At 43.1% G+C, this 22,365-nt stretch overlaps 1 protein-coding gene across 1 annotated transcript in view; it reads left to right on the top strand.

Annotated features, from left to right (window-relative positions):
- The window catches only part of itgb4 (integrin, beta 4), a gene marked incomplete at both ends in the record, with an annotated part of 36,576 nt that extends 18,196 nt beyond the window's left edge, over nucleotides 1–18,380 (top strand). The window contains 20 exons of the mRNA XM_080747316.1: nucleotides 101–124; nucleotides 985–1,133; nucleotides 1,985–2,164; nucleotides 2,566–2,714; nucleotides 3,191–3,398; nucleotides 4,355–4,672; nucleotides 5,106–5,266; nucleotides 5,858–6,038; nucleotides 6,308–6,445; nucleotides 6,913–7,095; nucleotides 7,669–7,797; nucleotides 10,959–11,117; nucleotides 11,524–11,718; nucleotides 12,640–12,777; nucleotides 13,901–14,050; nucleotides 14,733–14,921; nucleotides 15,667–15,822; nucleotides 16,914–17,078; nucleotides 17,437–17,556; nucleotides 18,241–18,380. Coding sequence (XP_080603442.1) covers nucleotides 101–124; nucleotides 985–1,133; nucleotides 1,985–2,164; nucleotides 2,566–2,714; nucleotides 3,191–3,398; nucleotides 4,355–4,672; nucleotides 5,106–5,266; nucleotides 5,858–6,038; nucleotides 6,308–6,445; nucleotides 6,913–7,095; nucleotides 7,669–7,797; nucleotides 10,959–11,117; nucleotides 11,524–11,718; nucleotides 12,640–12,777; nucleotides 13,901–14,050; nucleotides 14,733–14,921; nucleotides 15,667–15,822; nucleotides 16,914–17,078; nucleotides 17,437–17,556; nucleotides 18,241–18,380 — 3,232 coding nt within the window. The remainder of the gene's footprint in view (nucleotides 1–100; nucleotides 125–984; nucleotides 1,134–1,984; nucleotides 2,165–2,565; nucleotides 2,715–3,190; nucleotides 3,399–4,354; nucleotides 4,673–5,105; nucleotides 5,267–5,857; nucleotides 6,039–6,307; nucleotides 6,446–6,912; nucleotides 7,096–7,668; nucleotides 7,798–10,958; nucleotides 11,118–11,523; nucleotides 11,719–12,639; nucleotides 12,778–13,900; nucleotides 14,051–14,732; nucleotides 14,922–15,666; nucleotides 15,823–16,913; nucleotides 17,079–17,436; nucleotides 17,557–18,240) is intronic.
- Nucleotides 18,381–22,365: the final 3,985 nt, after the last annotated feature.

Below are 22,365 nucleotides of genomic sequence, written 5' to 3'. Positions count from 1 at the left end.
GACGACCACTGAAATGTGCTTCACTGATCAATGTGCTTCACTGATCAATGCATGTAAACCACTCATTAACAATTATTTGTTATTTTTCATTTTTTTACAGAACACAAAGGAATGCTGGGAAAAGGTAACATTTTCATTGAAGTAAATCACATTTTCGTAACCAATTACAGTAAGGCTTATATATACTTTGTTGAACAACAAATTGTGAAAATAGACAATCTACATGTACAAGCTCACAACATGTTGTGATGTGAAGCTTTGGATGCTTGTAGATCTGCTATTTTGTAAATAAAATGACCTTAAATTTAAATGTAATTTAAATGTTCGTACAGGCTCAGAGATAAAACATATCCCCACTTAGAAATTAATGGCTGTATCAAAAGCATTTGCCCTCCCCACCAAACAGATGACAGGACAAAGATTTGGTACATTTATATTGCAAATGATTTGAACATTACTGTGTATTTTCTGGTTCTGGAAATGTGTTTCTCCTGTTTAGTTTGTTGAATGCCGTAGTGCGTGCGTGCGTGCGTGCGTGTACATTCACCGGGGACAGGCATGACATTGTGGGCTGTGATATTGCAGGTGTGGTTCTATTGTAGATTAGATGTATTGTTCTGCTGTAGGCTAGAGTTGCATGGTGCTTGACTACTGCTGCCATTGTGCGGGAGGTTCCTGGGTTCATTCTTGTGTAATTATTACATGACAGCGTGACACAGGGATTCTCAGCCTTTTTTTAATTTCAAGGACCAGTTTGATAGGCATTAAGGCGAATACCTCATTTTCAAGATTGAACCATATACAGTACCTTAGAGCTGTTAGTTCTCCCCCATGAAAATGAGTGGTATTCCCCTTTTGGCCACAGACCCCCATTCAGATCTTGATCTCTGGGACCCTAACCTATCTAAGCTTTGTTCATTTAACTCAGAGAGTGTACAAAATGGAACCAAAGATCTCTAACGCTTGTCTTGGTGTGCCCTGCAGACAGAACCACACCATCGTAGACACCGTGCTGTCCGCTCCACGGGTCAGCTACCCTGACATCGTCAAACTGACAGAGAAGAACGTCCAATCTGGAAACTTCCATAACCTCAAAGTGGTGCCCGGCTACTACACTGTGGCCACAGACAGAGGTGTGTGTGTGTGTGTGTGTGTGTGTGTGTGTGTGTGTGTGTGTGTGTGTGTGTGTGTGTGTGTGTGTGTGTGTGTGTGTGTGTGTGTGTGTGTGTGTGTGTGTGTGTGTGTGTGTGTGTGTGTGTGTGTGTGTGTGTGTGTGTGTGTGTGTGTGTGTGTGTGTGTGTGTGCGCGCGCGTGCGTCTACTCTACACCAGTGGTATATTATTTATTGGGCATTTGAGCCATGGACCACCATTTGATGATATTTGGCCTTTCAGAGTATTTTGTTATCATTGGATAAGATTGTGTCCACGATTCCATGCTGTAGTAACGTGGTACCATAGGAGAGATAACAGGCCACAGTGACCGTATTCTATAATAGACAGGTTTCTTGTTTACAAACATTGAGACTAAATGCACAGGTGACTGTATCATGTAATCAATTCCGTCCAATCCCCAAACCTGTTGTTTTGGGGAGCGCTGGTTTCATTGGCTAATTTTGGTACCGACCTGCGCACGCATCTAGTTCTTATCAGTGTTACATGGACCAGAAATGCGTCTATTGTGTAGACTTCTTATAAATTAAGTATTGCGATTAACAAATAATTTAACTCTTGAGGGCGTAAAATGTAACCAAATGGACCTTTAAGGTTACTTCAGTACTTTTACCCCCTCAAGAGTTAAAGATCTATAATGGTCCATTCGGTTACCAACTCTCCACATCATTTAGCTGGGGACCACCTGGAACCCCCTCAAGGACTACTGGTGGACCCCGCACCACTAGTTGAAAGCCACTGGTCCACGCTGTTGCACTGTGTGTAAGTAGTCCTTTATAACTCATGTTAGCTTGTCTCATGGTCCCGTGCAGAGGCCACAGGCGTGGTGGAGTTCCAGGAAGGGGTGGAGTCGGTGGACGTCCACGTGCCGCTCTTCGTCAAAGACGAGGATGATGATAAAAAGCACCTGCTGGTGGAGGCTGTGGACGTGCCTCAGGGCATCGCCGGGATCGCCAAACGCTTTGTCAAAATCATCATCATCAAAGACCACGGTGAGGAATCTCTGGCTATACAGTACGAGTACGACGACGTGTACGCTAAAAAACAGCAGGTCCCGTTGTGTTTCTGCATTCGACCACATTTTTTAGACCTGGAACGCACCTGTGTCACTTTAGATTTAAACCGCTTTAACCGTTACTTTATACTTTGGCTATTCAAAAACGGTGTGGCACAGAGGGCTTTTGCAAATCTTTGAATATATATACTGTATATATATAAATTTAAAGTGAACATTTACAAATGTTTGAACTACAAATCTTTGCTTCTGGGGGGTCCCTGGAACAACATATTTTGAGATGGAGGTCCGTGGTAGCACATTCAGGGGCTGGAGCCAGGAGGTGAAAAAGTTTGAGAAACACTGATTTCATAGAAACTGTCCTCCCCATCTCCCCAGCCAAGAGCGTGTTTTCCTTCCTGCAGCCGGCCTACACCTACAGTAGGCAGGACGGAGTGGCCAACATCCCTGTCAGCAGAGAGATCATAGAGGACGGACGCTCACAGGTCACCTACCGCACGCGTGACCTTACAGCCAAGGACAAGAAGGTGAGAGATGAGTTGCAACACAGTGTCTCTCAAATGGGGGTACGTGTACCCTTTGGGGTACGTAGAGGTACTCTACTCAAGGTGCTTGAGAGAAAATGGAAACATTTATTTTACTGTCATGTTTAATGATAAAACATTGACAAATGTATGTGAACGTGGTGCTCTGTAAGGTTTTAAACCAAATTAAGTACGAATTTTGACTAGCACAACTGTTACTGAATAGAAAACAAGCTACTTACATTTATTTTCAACATATTGACATAAAAACTGGACTTTTGACGTCAGTATTTTCTAATCAAAATGTTGTTGTTGTTAAAGGGGGTACTTGGATTCAGCAGTTAGGAAAAGGGGTACTGAAGCCCAAAAAGTTTGAGAAACACTGTTGTAACATATTGGAGGCACAGAAATTGTAGCGCGGTTCTGTCCTGCAGTTATAAAACTCACCTCTAATCCTAATCTCTGCTTCCATGCTGTAGGACTATGTGACTGTGGAAGGGGACCTGAATTATGGCCCCGGCGAGACCCAGAAGACGGTGCCTGTTCGTCTGCTGGAACTGGGGGAGAAAGATGGTCTCCTGGATGACAAACAGGTCAGGCAGTTTGTCATGGACCTCAGTAACCCCCGGCAGGAGGCCAAGCTGGGACGCTACCCCAGAACCACTATCACCATCACAGACCAGCCAGGTTAGAAGCTGCCTCATGAATGCCAATGATTAACCAACGCTTCCTCAGCAAAGATTACTGAGTGTTAATCTACATATTGACACTCTTAAGCTGTGTCCAAACCTGAATGGTTCGAGCGGCACGATTGCATACAAAGTGAATGCAAAGACGAGACGACGCGCGACTGAGCGCGGCGCGAACGTGTGTGGCGCGAACGTTCCGAAAGGGGCAGCACGAACGGTCGCTTCGTTATCTTCGCCCCACTTGGAAAAATCCAACTGAAGCGACCTTTGCTTCACCCCCACTGCACCCATCGCGTCCTGACAGCCAATCAGCGTTGATGTTGTCCGGAGACACAGACATGTTTTTGGTGATGTAGTTGGGACCGGGTGTTTCGCCTTGATTCCAACGGGACATGATTTTTTTCACCAACACGGACCTGCGCGACCAAAGTGAAGCGATAGAAGCGACTAGAATAGAAGAAATAGCTTCAGGTTTAGGGATGGAGCCCTAAACAAGGGTAGCTCGATAACCCGATAACATATTTAATGAGTAATAAGCTCTGGGCTTATCAAGCTTGTTAATGAGCATAGCGGCCCATGACGTCATGTTTAAACAATCAAGACAAGAGGCGATCAAGAAATTATTACAGTGCTATCCATAATATAAAGCCATTTAACACTTATTGCACACTAATGAATGATTGTTTTAATGCTATTTATGATATTTGTTACTTTTGACAATTATCATGTCCATAGATAGAACAAACTCACAGTTGCATCAACAGGTCAATAAAAAGAGATATTAGAAAAAATATTAGAAAACGCTCAATAGTGGGCTCGATAAAAGCCCGGCTCAATAAGCAGGATCGATAGCATCCCTACTCAGGAGTGCCTTAGTCAGGCACTGATGCTTTAAAAAAACAATCTGAATTTCAGACTCTCTCTCTTGCCATTATGGTATACTTCTCTCTCCAGAACCAAGTGTTATGATGTTCAAGAACACCACTCAGAACTTCAGCACGTCCGACCTGGCCTACGCCATCCCTGTGGTCCGCACGCGGAACCAGGACACCCCCGCCACGGTCCGGTGGCGCACCAAGAAGGCCCAGCGCTTCGAGCTTTCCGGTCCTCTCAAATTTGCTCCCGGAGAATCTGAGAAGAACATCATGATCGATCCACACGCCTCCCCCGGACAGGTCGGGGTGGAGACCTTCCAGGTTGAGCTGTTTGATCCAAGCAGCAACGCTTCCATAGGGGAGAGGAAGACCACCCTGGTCAATGTCCTCGAGGGAGGTAAGACACAGCAATATTCTACAAGCTCACAATGCATCGCGCTGTGACACATTGTGAGCTAGTAGATCTCCTATTTTCATTGTATGGCAATGCACCGGTGCATAACTAATTATAAATCAGACTTAAAGGTCAATACACACTTTGTGCAATTAATTCGCCCAAAGCTATATTTTCTCAAACTGTTGTTTGTGTCATGAGTACAGCCACGCCGATAAAGCAGAATGAGGTTATTTTTGTTCACCAGAAATAAAGGCATCAACCTGTATGAATGGGTCATCAACCATTTGAATAGTTTTATGCAAAATACTCGCCGTGATTTGTATATCATTCATTAGTATTAGTCATAGTCACCTGCATACTGCATACTAGTCATTTCTTCACTCAGTCTTTCTCTTTTCCCTCCATCCAGCCGTTGCAACATCCAAGTCTCCAGGGATGATGTCACAACAGAAGATGGGCTTCATGAATCAGAATAGCATGTCCTCCCCTGGCGGTCGGTTATTCTCTCCAGCGAACGCCACGGCCACGGCCACAGGCCCCAGGAACATCCGCCTGGCCTGGGATCCACCATCTGGAAACCCCATGGGATACAAGGTGTGTGTCAACGTTGGCAGACAGCGCTACTGTGAACTCAAGAGAGAGTGTGTGTGTGTGTGTGTGTGTGTGTGTGTGTGTGTGTGTGTGTGTGTGTGTGTGTGTGTGTGTGTGTGTGTGTGAGCAGATATACAACCTCACAGCGCAGCACCGAGTGCCGTGCTGCGAGCTTGTAGATCTGCTATTTTTGAAAAGTTGTGTAAATATGTGCAAATCTTTGAATATAATGTTTTTTTTAAGCGAACATTTGTAACACAAATTTTGCTTCTGGGGGGGGGGGGGGGGGGAGGGGTCCGTGACCAAATACATATCATTTTGGGGGTCCTTCACATGAAAAAGTTTGAGCACCACTGACATATAAACATAGTTTTTTTGAAACCTTAGAAGAATTTAGAAGTTTAGAATCATGTCAAAAATATTCAAAGACATATTTCACGATTTTTCAAAAATAGCAGATGTACAAGCTCGTGGCGCGTCACTCGGTGCCGCACTGTGAGCTTATAAATCCCCTCCCCCTTTGAAGAACATTCATGGGGGGCCCAGAATTTGGTGCGACATCCCTGACGACTTCTGTTTCCTTGTCCTCTCTAGGTGAAGTATTGGATCTATGGAGACGCAGAGAAAGATGCCGAGGTTGTGGATGTGAAAGCCCCCCAGGCCGAGCTGACCAACCTGTACCCATATTGTGACTATGAGATGCGCGTGTGTGCTTACAACGCCCTGGGAGATGGCAACTACACGGATATGATCCCCTGTCAAACTCTGGAAGATGGTAATAGTTATAGATGCTGCTAGCATACAGTTGAAATTGAAAAAAAAAAAAAAAGTTTACTAAAGACTACTGTACCTTTGATTATTTTGTGCTAGTATTCAAATAATAATAATAATCCAAGTGTGGGGGTCCCGGCTTCATGTCTCTCTCAACTAAGGGGTCCTTGGCCTGAAAACGTTGAAGACCCCTGCCATAAATGATATGGGTAATAATTGATATGAGGTCATATTACTGGTCTTCTCTTAACCATGTCTCATTTCCTCATGCAGTGCCTGGAGAGCCAGGTCGTCTGGCCTTCAACGTCATCAGCCCAACCGTCACTCAGGTCAGCTGGGCGGAGCCTGCGGAGACCAATGGCCTTATCACAGACTATGAGGTCATCTACACGCCCATCGATGATAACTCAAGTGAGTATCCAAAGACGCGTTTGCCTAATCAATTTGACACTTTTACGGCGTGACAGCAAATGGGGGTCAGCTGTGTAGAACAGCTTTGTCTCCCCCGACCCCTGTATTCATTTATATTTGTAGTTCCCCTCACACTTTGCCCAAATATAGTTGTTTTTATTTGTTGTTCTCTCATGCCCCCTTGTGCGTCTTTAGGTACTCCGAAAATTCCTGGTCCATTTGAATGTTTTATTTTTTCCTCTCAAAAGTACAATAAGAAGATATGTACAGTACAAGTTCATTTAACCAATGTTTTTGTGAAGCAGTTTTTAAGAATACTATTCCCCCAGCTGCAATGGCAAGTAACACAAAACAATCAGTATGGTGAGACTGGTGACTGTCTGACATTAAGCATAATTGACACACATCTCCCAGAATCCTTCAGTTTAAGGCTCATATTCTCATCGCCTGTCTTTCTGCTCGCTCAGAGCCTGTGGGAGCCGCCAAGAAGGTGATGATCGACAGCCCTAGGAAACGCATGCTGCTCATCGAGAACCTGCAGAGCAAACAGACATACCAGTACAAGGTCCGAGCCAAGAACAGCGTGGGCTGGGGCCCCTACAGAGACGCCACCATCAACCTGGCTGCTCAGCCTGCCCGGCCGCTCTCTAGTAAGTGACGGACCAATGTATCCCCACATTAATACAGCTTCAGGTCATATGAAAACAGAGCATCTTCCTCCCAATTGTGACCTGAATTGAGTAGTACTGTACGTATCCCATATACCCAGCTAACACTGTTTCAGGCCCCCAACACTTTCTCTCTCTCTTAACCTCTTTAAATGTGGCATGCCTGTTTTGGGCATACGTATGATCAGCAAGTTTGTAGATCTGGCACTTTCACCGTACAACAAAGTATACAATAGGGCATATCTCATTAAAACCCTGGAAAGCATCTGTGTAATTTTGGATTTCTGCATCGACTATTCAAAAATAGCAGATATACAAGCTCACAGTGCGTCACTCTCACTTGCAGCACTATGAGCCTGTACATCTGCTATTTTGGAAAATATTTGAAATGTCTTGAAAGTGTTTGAAAAAGATCGAGTGATGTTGAATTACGAATAGCCTACGTTTGAGAACTACTGGTTTTGAAGGCATGTGTAGAGTCAGCCTCAGGTCTTAATAATGGGTTAATACCGTGAATTATTGAATTGACTTCGTCCCCCTGTCTTCCTCCTGCAGTTCCCATTATCCCAGACATTCCCATAGTGGATGCAGAGGCAGGCGATGAGTACGACAGCTACCTGATGTACAGCAGTGAAGTGCTGAAGTCTCCAGCCGGCTCCAAGACGCCCAGTGTCGCTGGTGATGGTGGGTAATCTGCAACCTTTTCAGGCCACGACCCCCCAAAATAATCATCTTTGAACTGTCGACACCCCACTGAAATAATCATATTCGAACTGTGAACTCCCCCCAAAGAAATCATATTTGACTGTGAACTCCCCCCAAAATAATCACATTTTGATCTAGATGGTCTTATTTCATTTAAATATAAATAAAATAAAAAAACATCTGGGGACCCCCCCCCCCCCCCCCAAATCATGTGGGGATCACTGATCTACAAGAGCAAATCTTCTGACCTCTCTTCTGAGCAGTGCCCTGCCAAGTCACGTGACTCGGACATGACCACCAGTCAGAATGGTTACATTTGTCCCCCCCCCTTTGACATTACTGTAAAAGTGCATCTAATTACTTCACATCACATCTGCACTGTTCCAAAGGGGTTTGCAATGTTTTTCCAGATTCTTTGAGGAAAAAGCAAAAAAAGAGCATTGAAGAGTTAGATGCTGTAGCAGTTTACCTGTGTATAAGAAAAACCGCAGTCGAACAACTGGGGAACTGGGAGGCATTAGGCGACTTCTCCTCCTCCTTTTTCCTGTCACTTTCTTTTTTTTTGTTTTTTTTTTTACCTCTGAGACCTAAAAATGCTGACATTTATTTTCTTTTTTTTGAGTGACAATAAGCCAGGAATGGGTGCGTCTGTCTCTCCCATTCTCCGGTCCTACGTTTTTAGTCTTCTTCATCACTCCTCATCACTACCATCTGTCTGACATTTCTTTTACCGCAGGCAGCACCCCAGCCAGGCTGCAACGAAATGTGCTTCCAATGCATTTCCAGATAATATGCAATAATAGGGCTTTATGGCCTCAAACCCTCACAGCCCTCGCTCAGTTACTCCTTCAATCTCCTGCTTTCTGCACACGCTTGTGAGTCAGGGACAGGGACATGCTGGGCCCCTGATTCAGCCCGGGAAAAAGAGTTGGAGTGGCCCTCATTGCATAGAGAGATATCTCTCTATAGCACTGCTGCTACTACACCCAATTACATGAGTTATATTTCGTCGTTGTTGGGTGGAAACCTTGTATGTCCAAAACCGTTTGTTTTGTATTTATCATTTTAAAAAATATTTAAACTAGTGAAAACAGCCGATCTACAAGCACACACCGCCTCGCGGTGCAAAGCGTTGTGTGCTTGTAGATCTGCTGTTTTCACTACTTTTGTGCAACGGCCTTGTATGATGAAGCAGGGCTTTGCTTTGCGAAAAAACAGTGACGATTTACTTTGTTGGCCGCCCAGCCCCCAAAATGGAACAAAAGCCGACATTTTATTTTAATTCTTTTCCTAATGGCCTGGACCGGCCGGGAATGAACCGGCCGTTCGGGAGTTGTCCCGCTTTTCCCAATGGCCAGCACGTCCCTGGTCAGGGATGTCCGTTGGTCACGATTACACGATTGATTGATTTTTTAAGATCGATGTCATGACTCACAAAAAACACATTACATTGCACATTTCATACTTCTAAGTTCTAAGCAGTGGTGTAAAGTAACTAAGTACATTTACTTAAGTGCTGTACCTAAGTACAGTTTTGAGGTATTTGTACTTTACCAATTTCCAGTACTTTTATTTCTCAATTTCCAGTACTTTTATTTCTACTCCCCTGCATCTCAGATCCAAATATTGTACTTTTACTCTACTACATTTATTTGAGATCTTTTGTTACTAAAACATACATTAACCACTTCAGCCCTATAACATTTTCGTCCATTTGAAAATAGCTGATCTACGAGCTCAAGTACGAATTAGAATTCCGGACTTTTACTTGTAACAGAGTATTTCTAAATTGCAGTATTGACACTTTTACTTAAGTAAGACATTTGAGTACTTTTTCCACCACTGCTTCTAAGGTTTGTGAGTCCTCTCCTGGTAATGATTAGTCCTGTTTGAGATGGATGGAAAATGATACTAGTTTGGTAAGCAGTGTCAGTGTGTCACAGCTCCCATATAACCACTTAAACCCTATACTGTATACTTGGTTGACCGGAGTACCCCAGGGGTGTATACTAGACCCCCTACTTTTCCCACTACACCTTGCCAATGTGGTTAAAGTTTTTGATTTGAAAATAACCATAACCGCTGCCAAACCAACTTGCTTGTAGATTCTGGTTGTAATTTGCAACCATATGTTCGCCCCCGAATATAGGGACGATAGGGTTCAATTGGTTTAAACTCTTATTTGAAAATATCTGAGCTGCTTCCAAACCAACCATCCATCCATCCCACCCACATACCTATCCTCCCCCTAACAAAAAGGCTGGGAACATAATGATAATAACAGCAATAACAATAATGGATTTTTATTTATAATACACTTTACATTTGTGAAAATCTCAAAGTGCAAAATGGGAAACATGTGAAGTTGGTGGGGTCCAACCTGGATCTCCGCAAGGTTTCCTGGAAAAAGAAGGTGGACATCATTCCCCATCACCGGGTCAGCACTGACACAGAGGCCAGCGCCGACGAGGCCCCCCGCGACGCACAGCCCTCCCAGCCAGGTGAAGACTGTGCACGGACTTTCAGATGCCTGAGCAAGGCGGCTCCTGTTTCTCTCCGCCGTCGTAATTCCGTCCATTGTGGGAATCATCAGTGTAATCATTCAGTGGCGAGCTTCATCCCTTGTTCTGGTGCCTGTCCCATCTATCCCTGACGCTGAGCCCTTGCAACCCGCCACCTCCTGCCCAGAGAGGGGCGTCCTTGGCATTGAACTGCCCCACCTCCAGTTGATGAGCATGGGCAGGCTTTCGGGTCCTCCTCTCTCCATCCACTGGGGAGGCAGTGATCTGGAGGCAGCTTGCCGGGTGCAAAGTCTTAATTACTCTGTGGCTGTTGTTGGAATATTGGAGTTGTCCTCATCTCTGCAGTGCAGTGTCACCGATGGCGCTTTTTCTTGTGAATTGTTTTGGAGCTGATTGCTTGATTTAAATCACTTAAACCTATTCTGGGCACATAATAATGGCCGAATGTTTTGCCGGAAATAGCCTATCTACGAGCTCAACAACACGTTGTGAGCATATAGATCGGCGATTTTAGTGTACAAAGTGTACAGTATATGGTTTAAGTGGTTAAATCCTCAAAGGATTCCTGAAATCTGTCTACTCACAGTTCCTCCTTCCACTCTGTTTTTTTTTTCACAGATTCATTCATGAACGGGAAGTGGGACCAGGGTTTCCTTTTCCCGGGGGGTTCACACAACATGTCGGCCTCGTCGTCTCCCATGTCCACCCTGAGCTCCAACTACAGAGGCGGTTCTATGAGCACCATGGAGAACACCACCACCTACATGTCAGGACGCGGTAAGACGCTGGACAGTGATTGGCTTTGGCTGTAAATATGGTATCAGCAGCAAAGGTTAAATATGAGGATAATGTCCTTTAACCATTGCGATTTAACCACTTTGAATCTGGTGTTGTCTCTTTTGTGAATGGGAATGTCATTATAGACAAAACAATACAAATTTACAATTGTAAAAGAAAAAAAAAGAAGAAAAGAAATGGCATTGAAAACATTCTCTACATTTATACAATGTTCTACAATACTGAAAATAGCTGATCTACAAGCTCAGCTATTTTCAGTATTGTAGAACATTGTATAAATGTAGAATTTTTTCGGCGTACAACAACAAAGTATATTCGGCTTTAGCGGTTAACCTCTATACAACCATACTTAGCTCTCTTCTCTTCTTCTTCCCCACCATTGCAGGGAGCTCACTCAGCCACAGACAGGACATGATGATTGGCGGCGGTATGATGGAGGGCGGGATGATGATGGGAGGCGGAGGAGTGCACACCAAGGAGGTGGTGATGAGGAAGCGATCGGAGAACAGGGGCTACCTAGAGGAGAACATCCGAGACTCCATCGTCATGGGAGACCTGGCCAGCAAGTTCCCTGATCTGGGTGAGACTTGAGTTCCTTACCTGATCGAAGGCGAACATTTTCATGTGTATATCGTGCTATGTTGGGCAGAAACCTTGTATCTCCAACTTTCAAAGCTGTATGTTTTTTCGTAAATAAAAGCCCATATTTTATCATACAAAAGTGTCGCACAAAAGTAATGAAAATAGCCGATCTACAATCACACAACGCTTCGCGTTGCGAGGATTTAGTTTTTCACAACTAAATCTTTATTAAAATAATAACAAAAAAATTAAGGTTTTGGAAATTTCGCAAAAATAAGGCATTTACTTTGGAGCAGTGGTGGTTCTCAAACGTTTTAATTTCAAGGACCCCCATAACTCTGAGAGTGTACAAAATGGAACCAAATGGACCCGTATAAGAATTTGTGTGGACGCTCTCAGAGTTACAGACCATTCAGGGTCCATTTGAAACCCCCTCAAGGAACCCTTAGGGTCCCTGTGCACCACTTTTAGATTTTACTTTGGAATATTTTTGTGAAAGACGCCTCTGCAAAGTGGTGTTGTAGTTGGCTTGCTGTGCAAGGTGGCATGAGGCCAACAGCTTTGTATATCTATTTAGCCTGGGACAGGGGCTGTTGGGCTGCACCGCAGGCTTTTATCACTTCAGACCTCGCAGGAGCTATGCTGACTCGCACCCCCTTTCACCCCTCCCCGCCCCGTCCCGCCCCCTCCAAAACCTCTTTCATCCTCTATATCTTTTCCTTCCATTTCGTGACTCCTCCTGTCACCTTGAATTTCCCCTTCCCTCTCTCCTCCTGTCTGTCTCCATACTCTTCCTCTACTGTATTCTCTCCGTATTTTATCTATCTTTCTACCCTCCACACCCCACCCCACCCCACCCCGCTCCCCGTCTCCCCCCGTTTCTCTCTTGCCTTCTTTTTGCTCATTGGCTCATTCTCAGGTGGGTTTGGCTACGGCACCACTGAGAGTAGTAGCTCTACGTACGGCTTCAGCCTGTCGCAGCAGGGCTCGCGGACGGCCAGGTCCCCGCCTTCAGACGTCACCGACGCACTGGCCAACCTGGACAGGGTCCTACAGGGTGAGTGTGCAGCTAACCATATAGTAGGTGCACTTAACCACATGAACCTTAACAAAGCCATTCTTTAACTTTTTTCTTTTTAATTTCAAAGACCCCCATGTATGTATGGTCCTTGAAATGATTTTTCTTTTTTACTTTTATTATTTGTTTTACTTTTTTATTGGTGAAAGGAGTCATTTCAACTGAATATTAATGGTTGGAATGGATTCAGCAGCCCAAAATACCCTAATTACACACCCCATATGCTCATATTGGCCATTTATTTTATTTTATCCCCTTTAATCCCAGGCCCAGGGATCCCGATACCCCCAACTTTGATTGTCTCTCACAAAGTTTCCGAAGGGAGTTGTGATTGAGAAAGTTCAGAGGTGATAGTAGACACCTTTATGAACACATTTGTGAAGAAAGCTATTGATTTAGATTTAGTTCCCAGATTGGTCTAACACTCTGCTAACTTTACCTTACTACTAGTAAATTGCCCTGGTCAGTCAGCCGTGAGGGACCCCAGTCAGGTAAGTAAGATAGGGTTTAAGTGGTTAAGGCCTTTGCAGGTTGCCCAACACTAACCAATAACATCCTCCATATCCATATTTCTGTCTGTCTTGCTGCATCTGTATCTCCGATTCTTTCTCTCACCTTTTCTCGTCTTTTTCCACTTTCTCGTTCAGTTTTGGTCACTGCTCTCTTTCAGCCCTACGAAATAGAGAAGCAGTCACTTTTAGTTTGTTCAGATTTGTGGTTGTTCGCTTTTTGTTTGACATCATTAGGTCAAGGGGACAAAGAGCAACCATTTGCTAAACCAGCAAGTCACCACACCCATAGTATCTTCCTAGTCCTACACAGTCAAATCCAGCACTTGGAAATGGACCTGCTAAAAGAACAATCAGATTTTACTGTGTGGAACTCAATGTTCTGTGCAGCACAAAAACACCTATTTCATCTGTTAATACTCTCATGCAAACATCGCAAAAGATAGTGTTCAAAATTAACATTACAGCCATTTTTCTCAATTTCACGCTGTGAGCACTTGCCCCGCTCCCTATTTTCCCAAGATGTACATCTCAGCTTGATATTATTCAGCCTCTTGTCTTCCTAACAGCAGTCCTCTCTACCCCCTCCTCAGACACAAGGCTAAGCCCAGGGGTCCCAGAAACCCCCACTAGGTTGGTGTTCTCTGCCCTGGGTCCCACCGCCCTCAAGGTCAGCTGGCAGGAGCCCCACTGTGAGAAGGACATCCTGGGCTACTGTGTCCTCTATCAGCTCCTGAACGGAGGTAACGCGTGATGACCTTTGAGTTCCTTTGACCTTTTATTCCTAATCACACTCTTTCCCAAACAGTGTAAAGAGTAAATTCCGATTTATTTTTGGTTTCCGACATTTAGTTTGTATCATTTCAAAAGATTTTTTAAAGGTTGTCATTTTCAAATCACTGCTCTCAATTTTCTCAAACAAAAAAAGTTTTGTTTTCATGTCAAGAACCTCCGACTTCTTTTGCAAAGAGTTTGTGCCAGGGGCTCCCATAAGAGTTTGTTGTCTCACAATAATCATATCGTGGAGATTTAAATGTATTGTGAAATGACCACTCATGCACTGGGATCAATTCACCTTTTATTTGCCGAGCTGCATATCCAGTAGCATTTAAACCCTCTATAATTGGTAAAACGGACCTGGAAATAACATACAGTACTTGATACAGTCCTTTTTTCACTCTCTACCAAATCTCTTCGCCAAAAAATAGCCGATCTACAAGCTCACAACGTGTCGCAACTGTAGATCTGCTATTTTTGGCAAATGTCCCACCCCAGGATAACGGATGTTAAGGATATTTTGATTATCGTGATAATAATATTGTAAATCGCGATTTCTTTGGTCACGGTAATCGCGACATGACATTTTCATATCGTCCCATCCCTACATTGAACGCAGTGTGTCCTCTCCTCTCCTCTTCCTTCCAGGGGAGGTGAAGCGCATCAACGTGACCAGCCCAGCGGAGAACTCTGTGATCGTGCAGGACCTGCTGCCCAACCACTCCTACCTGTTCAAGGTCAAGGGTCAGAGCCAGGAGGGCTGGGGCCCGGAGAGAGAGGGAGTCATCACCATTGAGTCTGCCGTGGACCCCAACAGTCCACTCAGCCCCATGCCAGGTACTCACCCTGTTATCAGTCCACTCAGCCCCATGCCAGGTACTCACCCTGTTATCAGTCCACTCAGCCCCATGCCAGGTACTCACCCTGTTATCAGTCCACTCAGCCCCATGCCAGGTACTCGCCCTGTTTGTTGCTGTGCATCTCTCACACCATTCTGACACTCTATCTATCTATCCTTGTTGTCGGGCGGAAACCTTGTACGTCCAAAACTGTTCGTTTCATTTATCATTTAGAAAATTCACAAAACTACTGGTTTTGTGTGTCAGTCTTGTATGATGAAGAAGGGCTTTACTTGATTGATTGAACATTTTATTATACAAAAATGGATAGTCAATACAATAGTCAATATATAGTATAGTCAATACAATAAAAAATATAGAACATTACAAGTACAGTTAAACACCCTGCCTTTTGCAAATATCTCTGTATCTGTCAGTCTCTGTCCTTATTCGAGCGGTGCAAACCATTCCGTCCTTGTCCCTTTTATGCCCATATATGGCGATCTATGATGTCATCAATATTAAGCCCATATTTTGGAATGCCCATTTATGGACTGTGTCAGTCTCATGTGGTCTATGGTGTCAGACTGTGGCATGTGTCTTTTCCATATCATTATCAACACACATACTGTACAGTGTACATATTCAAATCCATGTAAAATCTGCCCATTTCCTTTCTAGTTTTCCTAATCGTAGCCTTTTTCTTCTTTCTCTCTTCTGGTTCTTGGTTATCCTTGTTACAGGTTCCCCGTTCACCCTGAGCACCCCCAGTGCTCCGGGGCCGCTGGTGTTCACAGCGCTGAGCCCAGAGGCCCTGCAGCTGAGCTGGGACAAACCCCGCAAGCCCAACGGAGACATCCTGGGCTACGTGGTGACCTGTGAGCAGCTGCACGGCGGAGGTGAGCAGGACATCAACCCATTGAGACCTGGCTGGAGCGCAAACTGTGTCAAGTTAGATTTTAACCGCTTTAAGCATTATTTTATGCTTCTGCAAGCTTGTAGATCTGCTATTTTTTTAAAGAATCGTGAACATTTTGCTAACTCTTTGAATATGTTGACGCGATTCTATAAATTACTTCTAAATCTTATTTCTAAATCAGTGGTTCTCAAACGTTTTCATGTCAAGGACCGCCAAAATTACATGTATCTGGCCACGGACCCCCATCTCAAAATATGTTGTTCCAGGGACCCCCCAGAAGCAGAGATTTGAGATGCAAAAGTTTGCTTTGAAAAAATTGATTTTCACGATTTTTCAAAAATGCCAGATCTACAAGCTCATAGCGCCCCTAAACAACAAACAAAAGTCTTAGGGAATGAATGAATTGCATTTTTATAGCGCTTTTCCATGTGCGTAGAGAAGTATTTAGGCCTAGAATTATTGAATGCTTTAACCAGTGAAAAATAGCAGATATACAAGCTCACAGCGCGGCACCAAGTGCCGCGCTGCGAGCTTGTGGATCTGCTATTTTTGAAAAAGTCGTAAAAATGTGTGCAAATCTTTGAATATATGAATTTTCAAAGCGAACGTTTGTAACTCAGATTTTGCTTCTGGGTGGTCCCTGGAACTAAATATTTTGAGATGCGGGTCCGTGGCCAAATAAATATCATTTTGGGGGTCCTTCACATGAAAAGGTTTGAGAACCACTGACATAGTATTCTCTCAAGAACAGACCAACTTAGCTCCAGTTAAGTGAAACGGACATTTTCTTTGACGATGGCTATAGCCAGATTGCTGACATAGAAACATGGGTTTTTCAAAAAACCTTAGAAGGATTCAAAAGACACTTATAGAATCGGGTCAAAATTAAAATTTTCAAGATTTAAAAAAAATAGCAGATCTACAAGCTCGCAGCGCGGCACTCTGTGCCGCGCTGTAAGCTTGTATATCTGCTATTTTTCAATAGTTAAAGCATAAAATAATGATACACAATAATGTGTACCCGTTCTGAATGGGTTAAATGACCATGGTTCCCTGTGTTTCTCCCCCCAGGAGACGTGCGTTCCTTCCAGGTGAGTGGGGACAGTGCAGAGACCAGTCTGACGGTGCCAGACCTGAGTGAGAACGTGCCCTACAAGTTCAAAGTCCAGGCCAGGACCACCCAGGGCTTTGGACCCGAGAGGGAGGGAATCATTACCATAGAGTCTCAGGATGGAGGTACGGTGGGAAAGTGTATATTGCCAAAACTATTTAAATTACATTTATAGAATCGGGTCAATATAAGCACATGCATGAAGCTCTAATCTGACTACAGTCATGAAAGCAATGACATTTACCTGTTAAAAGGTGTTGTACCATATGAGAGAAAATATGCTTTGGGCCATTTCTTGGCCACGTTTCAAAGCCCATGAAATATATTTTTGTAGTTATATGGGAATGTAAGGAATACTTGGCATTATCAAACATTCTATAGTCAAAGTTCTATGGTGAAATCACATAGCAGTCTGCTAACTTCTCTGTTTAAATGACATAGCGGTACGCTAACTCATCTGTTTTCATTCCGTCTACTGCGTAGGAGCTGTTTCTCAGTACAGCGGTCAGTCAATGACGAGGAGAGACGTTTTCCACCTGCCCACAGAGGTCACCACACGCACCAATGTCTCCCACACGATGTTCAATGACCCCTATTTTTCAGGTACAGTTATCCACATTAATATATACAATTCATTACAGCAAGGGTCCCCAAACTTTTTCAGGCCGTGAACCTCCCAAAAGAATCATGACAAGCACTTGGAATTGTAGGCATTACATTTTAGTTTGACTCGGTTTCCACAGATAAATATTGGGCAAATAGCCGGTCTACAGGGTCACAACGCCTTGCAGTGTGAGGCGTTGTGAGCTTGTAGACTATTATTTTCACAATGTTTGCCTCTTTCTTACATACTATTTGACAATTTGGCCAATTTGGTGTTTAAAAGGTATTAAAGGTCTTTAAATTGTCACTTTAGAAACGGGCAGATACCCTGTATATAAATCAGGAGACGAGAACAGGTGCGCTTCCTCTGATTGCTGCCACTGATTTGGGCAGTGGGTGCTTAGCTCTAGGTACAACTGAGTTCAAGTATCCACATGAGTGGAAAAAGCAGCACACCAGAATGAACATACAAGACGGGCTCAGATATGAAGTTCCATTTTATTCTGAACGCTAACGCGTTTCGGCGTGAAGCCTTCTTCAGAGCAGGTTTAAAAACCCTGTACCCTGTATATACTCATAGATATATGTGGGTTTGTTTACCGTCAAGTACAGTACTCAAGTGAGTGGTTTCTTTCCACCTCTGCAAGCAACACACAATAATAACACTGTCCTCTTTCCCTGTAGGAGATGGAATGATGATGACAACGCAGCACACGGAGACCAGTGGCATGGTGACACGCCACATCACCAAAGAGGTGGTTCAGAGGAACGTGGTGGGGGGTACTACTGTCACAAAGAAGGTAGAGAGGTTCTATGAAGCCTAAAAGGTCAAATCTTATTTAAACTATTATCTAAGACACATATATACTGTATATATATGGAATCAAACAATCCACCGGGGCGAGGAATACATTTGCGAGAGTCTTTGTGTAAAGCGTAAGAGAGCGTTCGCGGAAGAAATATACAAGCTTTAATAAGTCTGCGAGTGAGATTCTGCAAGGGAAAAAGTGTTCCTCATCTCGTGTGAGAAACACGGAGAGAAGGCTGCTTGACTGTCAAGTCTGTTACAAATTGCAGCCGCTGCCCGGCCTGCTTAACCTGAGGTTCGTTTCAACATTTGCATTCCTCTCCTTTTTTATGGGAATACGCTGCTCCTTTTAGACTGCATAATGATACATTGCTCCCTCTGTTGGTTACTATGTGGAAAAACATCTTGAGCCTCTTAGATCAAGACGGGCTGGTAATCTGTGTTTCAGTAATCCAAAGTGACCTCCTCCCCTCATCTGTTATTCTCCACCAATACATGTGAGGAACAGGTGTACTGCATGCTTTATATCAGTGGTTCTCAAAGTGGGGCCCGGGGACCCCGATGGGTCCTTGAGGGGCTTCCAGGGGTCCCCAGCAAAATGTGTTAATATAGCATAAGTTCAAATGTGCACATCTACAATTAACAACATGTCGCAATGCATTGTGTTGTGAATGTTTTGTTTTTGAAACATTTTAACAACACAAATCTTGTATGGTGGTCCCTGGCGCAACATATTTTCAGATGGGGGTCTACGACCAAATACATATGAATTTTGGGGTCCTTGACATGAAAAGGTTTGAGAACCACTGCTTTATATGAGAAGTGGTGTACCTGTCACCTGGCTTAACCACGTGAATCCCATGTGTCCCTATTTTGACATAATTGGTGAACGACAACATAGCCAGTCTGTAAGCTTACAACACAACGCATCGTGTTGTAACACGTTGTGAGCTTGTAGATGAGCTATTTTCGCGAAGATTTGGTGTACAGGAATCAAAGCAGAGGGCCAGGTATGGACTCCTATATACCGTAGGCGTAGGGTATAAGCAGTGGTGGGAAAAGTACTCAAATGTTTTACTTGAGTAAAAGTATCAATACTGCAATGTAGAAATACTCTGTTACGAGTGAAAGTCTAGAATTCCAAGTTTACTTGACTAAAGTATTGGCATCAAAATGTACTTACAGTACCAAAAGTAAAAGTACTCTTTGTGCAGAATGTCCCATTTCAAGTTTTCAAATGTATAAAAAGTATTTTGAAAAGTGCAGATCTACAAGCTCACAATGCGCATTGTGAGCTTGTAGATCGTCTATTTTCAAATGGCCGAAATGTATAGGGTTGAAGTGGTTAATGTATGTTTTGTAATAATAATCTATCTACAAAGTAACTAGTAACTAAGGTTTTCAAATAAATGCAGTGGAGTAAAAGTAAAAGTATTGTGAAATTGGAATTACTTGAGTAAAGTACAAATACCTCAAAATTGTACTTAAGTAAATGTACTTAGTTACTTTCCACCACTGGGTATAAGTGGTTAAGGCCTAAGGATGAATTAGATGAGGTGAGGAAAGGGAGTAAAGGGCTTTGCAGACAGGTGCGATTTTTCGCACGGAAAAAACGGACAATTTAATTATTTTAAAGAAACAAATGATTCTCTATGACACCTGCTCTGAATTTACCGTGCGGCAAGTGGCTGCGGCAGTGCGTTTTTTCCCCGATCGAACCCAGCTCGATTGGTGCGTCTTGCCATATGCGGTAAAAACTCATTGACTCCTTTTATGACTCCTTTTCGGATCCGCAATGAGGATTCCGCACTACATTGCACACCAAATCCAATGCGTTTTAAACTGAAAAAACGCAACGGGCCTGTGTGCAAAGCCCTCTAGCCACCTCAGACTGCTGAGATGCAACCATTAGCAAGAGAGTTGGACCAAAGAGAAATTTGTAGATGTGTATGTGTGTGTGTTAGAGAAAGATAGGAAACATTGTATTCAAGGGCAAGCAGAGGTTACATGCACATTGTGACCTATCTGGCTTCAAGCTAATTGTATGACTCAAAAACGTGCCTCAAAGATGTTCTAAGTTTGATTTTTACAGAAGTGATGTGTTTTGTTTATATAGGGATTGTTGTTCATAGATTTGTATTATATGAAAGTGGGATCTATTTAATGCTTAAGGTTTTTGCCTATAAGCAGGCTCAGAATTGAGGCCAGACACAACATTGAAAGTTTGTGCTTGAATTGCTTCATCGTTTTCTTATTTCTTACTGCAATAAAAAAGAAATAGCATACATCGAGAATGTACGCAGATCATTGAGTAACATCCAATCATTCTAACATTGAATATCATCATGTTTTAAGTTTCACTTCAAATACGTTGCGTTACACTTCCAAAATGTTGTGTTCATGTTGCGTTCCACTTCAAATTTGTTGCATTCCATTTCCAAAATGGGTTCCACCTAAAATAAAAATTCTGTTCCACTTCAAACATGTTTTGTTCATGTTACGTATGATGTGTGAATATGATACTTTTCAAATATATTTCTTATGTTGTTATTTGTTGTTTTGTCTTTGTATAGATCAAAAGATAAGGTCCAAATATATATGAGAAACCGTTGTACCGTTCTATTCATATTGTGTTTTGTCTCAAAAAGTCAAACATGCGGTGACAGGATTTATTTCTGTTGGGGAAGACTGGATCAAATGCTCCATGAACAAACAGCAAAGTATACTGTATCTGTACTTGTGATCAACATATGGGTTAATCCATTTAACAGCAATGCCCTTTTCACATTGTCTTAAATTCTTTTTACATGGAATGTCTGTTCTATTTCTCTTAATAAAGATCCAAAAACAAACAATGTCACTGGTGCATTTATCTCTGCATGAGCTTCATACCAAGCAAGGCAGAAACCACCGGTATTACTGTTTGGTAATTTATTGATTTTTGAAAAAATAATAAAAGCATTGCATTACAATATTATGCACATTAACATGATTGAATGCAGGTTTCAAAAAATATGCTACTGTCTGATGCAAATACTTGCAGCAAGCTTAAGCCAGAGAGAAGAACAGACCGTGCATTGAGCGTTTCCATCCAACCAACGTGTGTGTGTGTGTGTGTGTGTGTGTGTGTGTGTGTGTGTGTGTGTGTGTGTGTGTGTGTGTGTGTGTGTGTGTGTGTGTGTGTGTGTGTGTGTGTGTGTGTGCGCTTACGCACATGTTCTCCATCGATTATTTAATGCAGAGGAGACTGTTCACATCTTTCTAGGGCTGGGACCACACATAGATGTATTCATAATTATCGATAACTCCATGAAATCAGTGAGTAAAATAAGTTATAGATTTAGTGCATGCATAAATGTTTTTTCTTTTTCTTTTTTGTTGTGTGCGCCCGCCCCGTAGCATTTAATAACCAGCCAGCATCTGCCAAAACGAGATCAAGCCCCACATTTATATTTTCCTGGATATTACAGCTGCACAGTGGATGCATCAGTCTAAGCAAAACCAATCCAATTTAGTTTAAGATACTATGCTAGACGCCTTTCCAAACACTTGCATGTAGACATTACGAGTGGTTGCTTTCACTTTCGATCACTAAATCACCCCAAAAGCATGATTTCAAAATCGGACTTGTTCTGCAGTGCTACGAGTCTGTAATTAAACTATTTCAAGTCATCGCTATCTTGTGTTAGTTTTGGTGCAAGCGTTTCCATATCATTTGTGTTTTGAATCTCAAAAAATATTCAAACGAAACCTTAACAAAACAAAACCCTATATTCACCCCTAGAACAAACAAAACAAGATCACACATCTATAATATCCATGAAGGCAACATAAGAGAAGGTGTGACCCGATTCTTTTCTCCTAGGTTCACGAGGGACCCGTGAGGAGAGAGCATGTGTTGTATAGTAGATCTCTAGCCCAGCATCAACACAAATGATGATCAAACTCACCATACCTCCAGCAATGGATTGTTACAACAAAACCATGAACTCGCTGAGCTC

The sequence above is a fragment of the Nannobrachium achirus genome (genome assembly GCF_963921795.1).
Source record: "Nannobrachium achirus genome assembly, chromosome: 18".
Classification (NCBI taxonomy): Eukaryota; Metazoa; Chordata; class Actinopteri; order Myctophiformes; family Myctophidae; genus Nannobrachium; species Nannobrachium achirus.
The sequence above is the reverse complement of the archived record's forward strand: the minus strand, read 5'-3'. Positions and strand labels throughout refer to the sequence as shown.